The sequence below is a fragment of the Microtus ochrogaster genome, unplaced genomic scaffold (genome assembly GCF_000317375.1).
Source record: "Microtus ochrogaster isolate Prairie Vole_2 unplaced genomic scaffold, MicOch1.0 UNK99, whole genome shotgun sequence".
NCBI lineage: Eukaryota > Metazoa > Chordata > Mammalia > Rodentia > Cricetidae > Microtus > Microtus ochrogaster.
Genome location: NW_004949197.1, coordinates 698,926 through 708,707, shown reverse-complemented (window position 1 = coordinate 708,707; position 9,782 = coordinate 698,926). Strand labels below are relative to the sequence as shown.

At 47.1% G+C, this 9,782-nt stretch overlaps 2 protein-coding genes across 5 annotated transcripts in view; both read left to right on the top strand.

Moving 5' to 3' along the window:
* Nucleotides 1-1,727, top strand: part of Pan2 (poly(A) specific ribonuclease subunit PAN2) — a 24,673-nt gene extending 22,946 nt beyond the window's left edge. For all 3 annotated transcript variants that reach the window (XM_026778039.1, XM_005371197.3, XM_026778038.1), the window contains 2 exons: nucleotides 138-335; nucleotides 867-1,727. In XM_026778039.1, coding sequence (XP_026633840.1) covers nucleotides 138-335; nucleotides 867-901 — 233 coding nt within the window. In that variant the 3' untranslated portion in view covers nucleotides 902-1,727. The remainder of the gene's footprint in view (nucleotides 1-137; nucleotides 336-866) is intronic.
* Nucleotides 1,728-2,828: 1,101 nt separating this feature from the next.
* Cnpy2 (canopy FGF signaling regulator 2) lies at nucleotides 2,829-7,758 on the top strand. Of its 2 annotated transcripts, none has more exons than XM_005371196.2 (6): nucleotides 2,829-3,042; nucleotides 3,632-3,744; nucleotides 3,876-3,991; nucleotides 6,194-6,397; nucleotides 6,615-6,711; nucleotides 7,039-7,758. In XM_005371196.2, exons 2-6 carry the CDS (start codon nucleotides 3,657-3,659, stop codon nucleotides 7,080-7,082), a joined length of 549 nt encoding a protein of 182 aa, XP_005371253.1. In that variant the 5' UTR covers nucleotides 2,829-3,042; nucleotides 3,632-3,656; the 3' UTR covers nucleotides 7,083-7,758. The 2 variants fall into 2 exon arrangements, with proteins under 2 accessions (XP_005371253.1, XP_005371252.1); XM_005371195.2 differs by having other exon boundaries at nucleotides 2,830-3,093.
* Nucleotides 7,759-9,782: the final 2,024 nt, after the last annotated feature.

Here is a 9,782-nt window from a genome sequence, read left to right as displayed (position 1 = left end):
AAAAACAAAAAAAAAAAATGTTTTCTGGGAGACTGGGAATCTGCATGGGATTAGGGGAACTTGTAGGGGAGTTTTCTGGGTGTCAGAAATGGGGTACCTTTTCTTTTGTGAGGTCCTTCAGCACTGTATTTCTGCAGACCTGAAGATTCAAGGTGAGACCCATGACAGCATTGAGGATGCCCGCACAGCACTTCAACTCTACCGGAAGTACCTGGAGCTGAGCCAGAATGGCACTGAGCCCGAGTCCTTCCACAAGGTGCTCAAGGGGCTTTATGAGAAGGGCCGGAAAATGGACTGGAAGGTGCCTGAGCCTGAGAGCCAGACAAGTCCCAAGAGTAAGGCTGGGTTGAGACCGGGGAAGCTGGGGTGAGTGGGTTTTGGTGGCATGTACTCCTAGCGTCTACTCATGAAGCAGCTGACTGGTTACAGATCACCTCGTTTTCTACCAGTCAATGAGATGGACTTTATTATTTTTATTTATTTGTTTCTTGGGGGACAGGTTTTCTCCATGTAATCTTGGCTGTTTGGAACTTGTTCTGTAGACCAGGCTGGCCTCAAACTCAGAGATCTGCCTGCCTCTGCCTCCCAAGTGCTAGGATTAAAGGCGAATGCCTGGCTTGGATTTTATTTTTTAAATTATCCATTGGTCTAAAGCTGCTTGCCCAGCCTAAAATATCTGAGGAAGATCCATGCCGTGCCCTCCTCTTCCTCTTGTCCTGTCTTCACAGAAAGTGTCTCTGCTGTCTCCTCTTCCTCGTGTCCTGTCTTCACAGGAGGTGTCTCTGCTGTCTCCTCCTCCTCGTGTCCTGTCTTCACAGGAAGTGTCTCTGCTCACCCTTTGTCTCACTGCTTCTGTCCCCTGACAGATACAGCTGTCTTCCCCTCAGTGTTGGCACTCTGACCTGTCCTTGCCTGAGAGACAGCCTCTCCCCTCCGGAACTGGATCTGCTCAGGGCCTGCAGATGGTGCTGTTTACAGAACTGGAAAGCAGCAAAACTGTCGCAGTCGGTCTGGAAGCCAGAGTCCCTCCTTATCCTCTGCAAAGCCTAAACTGACCCAGGGGAAAATACTTGGTATTCTTTTTTGTTTTGTTTGTTTTTTTTCGAGACAGGGTTTCTCTGTGGTTTTGGAGCCTGTCCTGGAACTCAGCTTTGTAGTCCAGGCTGGCCTCAAACTCACAGAGATTTGCCTGCCTCTGCCTCCCAAGTGCTGGGATTAAAGGCGTGCACCACCACTGCCCAGCAATACTTGGTATTCTTAATAAATATCCTGGATTATTGATATCTAAACAAAAAGCTCCTAGGAGTGAAGAGATGGTTAAGGGCACTGGCTGCTCTTCCAGAGGTCCCGAGTTCAAGTCCCAGCAATCAATCTGGTGCCCTCTTCTGGTGTGCAGGCATACATGCAGGCAGAACACTGGATCCATAATAAATAAGTCTTTAAAAAAAAAAAGCTCCTAGACTCAGAACTGAGTCCCCAGCCAGCTAGAGAACTGAGGTCCTGGACGGTGCCGGTACAAGAGATCCAGACAGCACAAGCCTCCCGCTGCCTGACAGATGATGGCAATGATGGTTGGACGGACCAGCGTGTGGAATCCTAATGGGCCAATCAAACCAGTGTGGAGGAAGCTGAGCTGACAAGTATCTGTCTTCCATACATTCTATCTTGAGTTTTGTTTTATTTTTTAAGAAAATTTGCTTAAAACGGCATGTTTTATAAAATAAAAATATTTTTATCTCATTAGAAAACCGCTGGTGTGGTTCTTTGGCTTCTGCCCTCCCGTTTCATTCATCGTTCGCCGAACAAAGACAAATTGTGTTCAGATTCACACTTAGAAATGAAGGTTGGAGTCTGAAATGGGTGGAAACAGGAAGAATATAATTTCCCCTGGACAGTGTTCGGTCTTTGATGTAGTTACCTAGCACCCTAAAGACAGAAGATCACAAATCCAGTTTCTTAAGACCTGTGGAGCCAGGCTTGGTGTCTGCCTGTAATCATGACAGTTCTGACTAGCCAGGGATGGGGAGTTAAGGTCATCCTGAGCTGCACAGCAAGACCCTGCCTCCAAGAACCTATAATAGCCAGGAGGTGGTGGTAGTGCACGCCTTTAATCCCAGCACTCGGGAGGCAGAGGCAGGCGGATCTCTGTGAGTTCGAGGCCAGCCTGGTCTACAAGAGCTAGTTCCAGGACAGGAACCAAAAGCTACGGAGAAACCCTGTCTTGAAAAATCCAAAAAAACAAACAAACAAAAAAAAAAAACCTATAATAGTATCCGCGAGGTGCTGGGTATTCAGGGAAATCGTCCTAGGAAATTCACAGCCCGAGAGCTAATATTAAATAAACTTAACATAGCAGTCCCGTCCCCATCCTCAGAGGATAACTTACAGGACTCTCCAAGAACGCATGAAAAGGCAGAGAGTACCAAAAGTAATTTTCCCTACACATACCTAGTCACGATAATTTATTAATATGGCACAAGAGGAATCTAACAACTAGTTTTTAAAAAAAAAGAAACAAGACAAAAAGACCTGTAGCTACTGACAAAGCTTGATTTCGCAGTGCTTCCTGGGAAATGTAGTTTCCTTTACGATAAACTCTTTGTATAGTGAAACCTAGGTCTCGCTTTCACTAATTGCATCTACTTGGAAGTCCTAGACAGCCCGGACTGATGCATTATCCCCACGCACCACTTGGGCTTGGTGCTCACCTTCAGCTAGGCTACCTTTGTTCTTTGGGTGGTCACGTGAACGGATTCGCCACGCAAGTCTGGGTCCTTAAACCTTCCAAGGGGTCCTCGCTGCCTCTGAGGCGCTCCTAAGCTGCCTGTTCGCGCGAGAGTTTGGAGAGGCGGGTTTAGGATCAGTTTCCCGTGGGGGTTCGCATGGCACCCTCCGATCCCTGCTTAGGTCCCTAGTTCGGTGCGGACCGCTGGGCCAGGCAATCCCCGGCCACCCTGGACCTGGCGGGCGCTGGATCGCTCTGGAGAAACCGGGACAGCCTCGCTCCTCCCAGACAGCTGCTAGGGCTGGGAGCCACAAAAAGTGAGAGTCCGGCTGCTTTCCTGAGCCACGGCGGCGGCCGTGGGAGCAGAGGTGGGGCAGATGCGAGCGTCTGAGGCTGTGGGCACGTTGAGGTTGGGGATATACCTGAGCGACAGCAATGGCGGAGTCCTTTGAAAAGGGACCGGTCTGCACGGGAACTACTTACATAGTGGAAATGGGGATTCTGGAACCCTTGGTGCTAGGTCCGCAAGGGCCCTAGTTATGGAGTGTTCTCGCTGGCCTCATGGCCTGACTGATGGTCAGCCCCTTTCTGCCCGTCGTCCTCGCACGATTGATAATCTCCATCCGATAGCTACTGCATAGCCCTCAGCGTCCAGTGCTGAAATATCAGTAAGCAGGCCATCACCTGTGGAGGAGTTTCTGGAACTGAGTTCTCACTTCCCATTCCCCCACGCTCCCACTCCCAGGGAACTTCAGCCCCACGGGTGTATGTTTGGCCTTTTCCTGGACAGTAGAACCCATCACACCGAGGCCTCTGAAGGCCTTGGGATGGAGGGTGGCAGGCAGGGGGGAAATGGAGCTGTCTCCTCACACCTGTGCTTTATTTTCAATTTTCACACGAATCCAGGTGGAGCGACCCCATTACGCTAAAGATGAAAGGCTGGGGTTGGCTGGCCCTACTTTCGGGGGTCCTGCTGGGAACTGCTTGGGCTCGAAGGAGCCAGGATCTACACTGTGGAGGTAAAGGCACAAGGACAAGGAGAAGCGGGAGGAAGCCGACCCTTGGGAGGTATCCGGACAAGGATGGATAGAAGTCCCTGGGTCGAGCCCATTCTCCTCATCCCCACCCCTGTTCTCTTCCCTGGCACCAGCTTGCAGGGCTCTGGTGGATGAATTAGAGTGGGAAATTGCCCGGGTGGACCCCAAGAAGACCATTCAGATGGGATCCTTCCGGATCAATCCAGACGGCAGCCAGTCAGTTGTAGAGGTAACTTACTATCCCCAGATAAAGTAGCTCACCGAGGCTACGACTCGGAACTTGGTTTAGTTCAGAAGTGAAGAAAGCAGGCGGCATATAACCTGTAATAATCCAGCACTCAGAGGCTGAAGCAGAAGGATCTCCCTGAGTCCCAGGCCAGTCTGGACCACAGAATTAGATACTGTCTTCAAAGAGAAAAGAAACAAAAAAAACAACCAACCAGAACATTCTGTGTCTGAAAGATTGGGCTCTATGCCAGATACAGTATTGCGTGCCTGTAGTCGTAGTACTGGAGGTAGAGACAGGATGGTCAGGAGTTCAGGGCCAGCCTGGACTACTTGAAACTCTGCCTCGCAGACAGACAACAGAACAGTTGGGCTTATTGGGAGAGGCTGGAAGCTCATAACCTATGTACCTCCTGGCCCCAAACCTCAGTTCATTATTTCTGCTGTAGGAGTTAGCCCTGACCAGTCCCTTTCTGCACTTCCCTCGTTCATAATGACTCTTGTTTCACTAAAGCAGTATAGATACATACATCTATTTATAAAAGGATAAAAGGTCTTTTCCAGCTGGGACAGTTCAGATGAGAGCGTGCTACGCTAGCATGCAGAGTCTTGGGTTCGGTCCTTAGTACCCCATAAACCCTGCATGCTCACCTGTACTCACCTGTAGCCCTTACATGTTCTCAGAGTCTTCCTTGGAGCTGGAGAGATGATTCAGTGGTTAGAAGCACTTGCTGTTGTTTGGTGCATGGTTCAGATACCAGCACCCACATAGTGACTCATAACTCATTCTAAAAATCCGACATCCTCCTCTGATGTCTGTGAGCACTCGGTATGCATAAATGCAAGCAAATATTCATATACATAAAATAAAAATCTTTTTAAAGAAAGTATTTGTATTCAAGAAATGTATTAGTTGGAAACATAAGACATACATACATACATGGGCTGAAGACATGGTTCAGTGGTTAAGAGCACTGGCTGCTCTTCTAGAGGACCTGGGTTTAGTTCCCAGCACCCACATGGCACCTCAGTACTGTCTGTAACTCCAGCTTCAGGGGATCTGACACCTTCACACAGATACACACGCAGGCAAAACACCAATAAACATTAAAAAAAAAAAAAGACATACATACACAAAGTTATACCTACTAAGTAATATACAAGGAAATATTCTTTTTTAAAAACGATTTATTTTTCCTTTGGTTATTTTGCCTGCATATCTGTTTGGGGATGTCAGATCCCCAGGAGTTACAGATAGTTTTGAGTTACAGACAGTTATGAGCTGTCAAGTGGGTGCTGGGAACTGAACCCAGGTCCTCTGGAAGAGCAGCCAGTGCTCTTAACCACTGAGCCATCTCTCCAGCCCCTAAAAGGAAACAGTCTTGGGAAGGGTGTTGCTGTGCTATTATCAGAACCTATACCACCTCTTCAGGGTTTTTTTTTTGTTTTTTTTTTGTTTTGGTTTTTCGAGACAGGGTTTCTCTGTGGCTTTGGAGCCTGTCCTGGAACTAGTGCTGTAGACCAGGCTGGTCTCGAACTCACAGAGATCCACCTGCCTCTGCCTGGCCTCTTCAGTTTTTGTTTGCTTGTTTATTTTTTATTTTTTCAGGCCAGGTCTGTCTTTGCCTGTTCCGGGACTCAACCACGTGGAACAGGTTGGCCTTGAACAGAAGTCTGCCACCTGTGTCCCCAGAACTGAGGAAGTTACAGGAAAACAGCACAGCTGATTACAGTTAATCAAAGTAGTTTCTGCCTAAAATTTATTTTTTTTTTATTTTTATTTTTATTGGTTTTTTTCGAGACAGGGTTTCTCTGTGGCCTTGGAGCCTGTCCTGGAACTAGCTCTTCTGCCTAAAATTTAGAGTTAATGGTGCCTGTGTTATTCCTTGGGATTTTATAATCAGGTAAAATAATATTGTACATTTGCCCAGAGTGGCGGTGCATTCCTTTACTCCCAGTTCTTGGGGACAGAGGCAGGTGAATCTCTGTGAGTTCAAGGCCAGTCAACCCCACAGGGTGAGGCCCTATTCCAAAAGACCAACAAAAATATATGTGTGTGAAAGGAAGGAGGACAGACAGACATGAAACTAACTATTAGGAAGGATTTCTTTCTTTCTTTTTTTTTTTTTATGAGTTGTTTGAGCTAGATTTAAAAGGGAAAGTAAGTTTGTAAAAGGGAGTGACCAAAGGCTGAGTGTATTTCTAGGTACCTTATGCCCGCTCAGAGGCCCACCTCACAGAGTTGCTCGAGGAAGTGTGTGACCGCATGAAGGAGTATGGGGAACAGATTGACCCTTCCACCCACCGCAAGAACTACGTCCGTGTTGTGAGCCGGAACGGAGAGTCCAGTGAGCTAGACTTACAGGGCATCCGAATCGACGCAGATATCAGTGGCACCCTCAAGTTTGCGGTGAGTAGCTGGATGGTTGGGCAGAAGTTGGAGGGTGGAGGCGGGTGTGGTATTACATGTCTGTAATTCCAACACTTAAGGTGCAGATGTAGGAAGATCACCATGAGTTTGAGGGTAGCCTGGTCCACATCGTGAGCTCCAGGCCAGCTAGTAAGACCTTGCCTACAAAAACACCAAGTGGAGAGTAGGGTTGTCACCTCTCGCCCTCGGTTAACAGTGTGAGAGCATCGTGGAGGAGTACGAAGATGAACTTCTTGAGTTCTTTTCCCGAGAATCTGACAACGTTAAAGACAAACTTTGCAGTAAGCGAACAGGTAAGCCCCTCCCCTTTGCTGCCTGTGCTCACGGCCTCTCTCACACGTAGGAGAGTGTGCCCACACACCTCCGGTTGATGCCCCACAGCTGGCTTCTCACGCCCTGGGATTGGAGTCAGCTCTCTCCGCTGCTCTCTACCTCTCAACTTTCAGAATCTGTGTCTCCATTGCCTTAGACAGAGGAGAGAGAGCAGCGGGGGCACTTGTCATTTGTAAACACGTTCTTTGAAGAATGGTGGTGGGTGTCGGTTTGGCTTGGGGTGTTCTCTTGGAACGTATGTGTGGGAGAGCGGCTGTTCCCTTTAAACCGTTACGTGCTGTTTGCAGATCTTTGTGACCATGCCCTGCAGAGATCTCATGACGAACTATGAATCACTGGAGCAGCTGAGACCAACTTGACAGAACACCCCCAGGAGGGAACGATGGCGGCATTGCCTTTTATATTATGTTTTTATGGAAATGAACTGAAAGAATGTCTGGAACCAAAACTACAAACTGTGTTGTCTTTTTATGCCCAAATTTAGCCTTTATGTTAGGTTTGGAGGTAGGGGATTGCAGAGAGACAGAAAAAGGAGGGGTAGAGTATAGGGATTGGGATAGCATAAAGTTAGGCCCTGGCCCTTTAATTCTTGTCTTCTGGGATCCTGTCCCATCTCTAAAGCATAGGTACTCAGTGTTGTGTGTGGTCACTATGGCACTGTGAAGAAAAGAAGCAGCTGTGTGAGCTGAGGAACGTAACAGGTTGTAGGGAGTCCTTGTGTTTGTGCTGAGAAGATGTTGGAGGTGGGAGTTCAGAATTGGTCTAGAAGGAAATAATGGAGACAGACTACTATTCTTCCCTCTGCCCTTCTAGATGGAGGGACCAGCAGGAGCAGAGACAGGAAGGGGAAAATGGATGTGACCAGCTCAGCTGAAAAACAGGGCTTTCTCCGATAGGGACAGAGGAGGTAAGGCGTGTTGCGTAATGAAAGGCCTTACTTGCTAGCCCTAAGTTTTGGGTTTGATGCGAACAACAGCAATTAAAGTGTATCTTTCTTTTGCATGAGATTTCTCTGTGGTGAAATACTTGTCTAACATGTAAACATCCCTGAAAAAACTGCTGGGCAGTGTTGGCCTACTCAGGAGGCAGAGGCAGGAGGATTTCTGTGAGTTCCAGGCCAGTCTGGTTTACAGAGTGAGTTCCAAAATGGCCAAGGCTACACAGAGGAACCTTGTCTCCAAAAGCAAAAAACAAAAAGCAAACAAAAAACAATTACAATTCACTTAAACTAAAAAAAAAAAAACAAGTGCCAGCACCTGTGAGGCTGATGCAGGAGGATTACAAGTATGAAGCTAGCTTTGGCTACATAATGAGACCCTGTTTCAGAAATACTCCTCCCACTTAGCTGCAGAGATGGTGGAGCGGTTAAGAGCACTGGCTGCTCTTTCAGAGGTCACAGGTTTAATTCCCAGCACCCACATGGCAGCTCACAACCGTCTGTAACTCTAGTTCCAGGGAATCTGATTCTGTTGGCCTCTTTGGGCACTGGGTGTACAAGTGGTACCCAGTCAAGCATTCAGGCAAAGTGTGCATACATATAAACACTTCTTACCGGGAAAGATTTTCTTGTTTGTTTTTTATTTTTTTGTTCTTTGTTTTTCGAGACAGTTTCTCTTTGAAACAGTCCTGACTGTCCTGGAATTTGGTCAGTAGACCAGACTGGCCTCAGACTCACAGAGATCCTCCTGCTACGATTAGAGGTGTGCACCACCACCGCCCGCTACCATGAAAGGTTTTACCCTCACATATCACAAGCCATTGATAATCTAGTAGGCTATTCTGTCCTGGACATAGTATGGAAAATCTAAGATACCTACCTCTTGAAACTTCTTAACTATCCTGATGTTGAGATGTATCAGAGTTTAGAAACATTCTTGTCTCAGTAATACCTTAGGGCATCTGTAGGAATGGCTCAACTTTTTGTTGTTACTGTTGCTTTATGGGGTTGCTGGGAGTGGAACAAGATTTATTATTATTATTATTATTAAAATTTCCGCCTCCTCCCATTTCCCTCCCCCATCCCCCCACTTCCCCTACCCCTCCTTCTCCATTCCAAAGAGCAGTCAGGGTTCCCTGCCCTGTGGGAAGTCCAAGGTCCTCCTTCCTCCATCCAGGTCTAGGAAGGTGAGCATCCAAACAGACTGAGGATTTTTTTTTTTTAAGATTTATGTATTTATTATGTATCCAGTGTTCTGCCTGCATGTATGCCTGCTGGTCAGAAGAGGGCATTGGATGTTATTACAGATGGTTGTGAGCCACCATGTGGTTGCTGGGAACTGAACTCAGGTCCTTTGAACCATCTCTCCAGCCCCGCCCCTCTTTATTAAGACAAGATTTCTGTCTGTTCTGGAACTCACTCTGTAGACCAAGCTAACCTCAAACTCAGATCCGCCTGCCTCTGCCTCCTGAGGGCTGAAATTACAGGAGCGTCCACCACTGCCTGGCTAAACCTATATTCTTGATCTTGCAAATCAAGTTCTATTTTAAACCTTAGATATCTTCTCATTTATTTATCAGGAAGTTGAAGAGCTTCAATAGATATTTCCAAAAGACAGAGTCTGGATGTAGCCAGGATCTTTTTTTTTTTTTTTAACTTTATTTAATTTTATGTATGAGTACTCCGCATGTACACCTGAGTGTCAGAAGATGGCATCAGATCCCGTTGTAGATGGTCATGAGTCACCATGTGGATGCTGAGAATTGAACTCAGGACCTCTGGAAGAGCAGCCGGTGCTCTTAACCGCTGAGCCATCTCTCCATCCCCCTAGCCAGGATCTTATATGAAAAAATAGTCCTGGGCTCGAAAAATGGCACAGTGGTTTAACCTTTTTTTTTTTTAAATGATGTTGCCCTTTTTTAAAGATTTTATTTGTTTATTAAATATACAGTGTTCTGCCAGAAGAGGGGGCCAGATCCCAATTTAGATGGTGTGAACCACCATGTGGTTTCTGGGAACTGAACTCAGGACCTCCGGAAGAGCCGCCAGTGCTCTTAACCACTGAGCCATCTCCCCAGCCCCAGCATTGGTTTA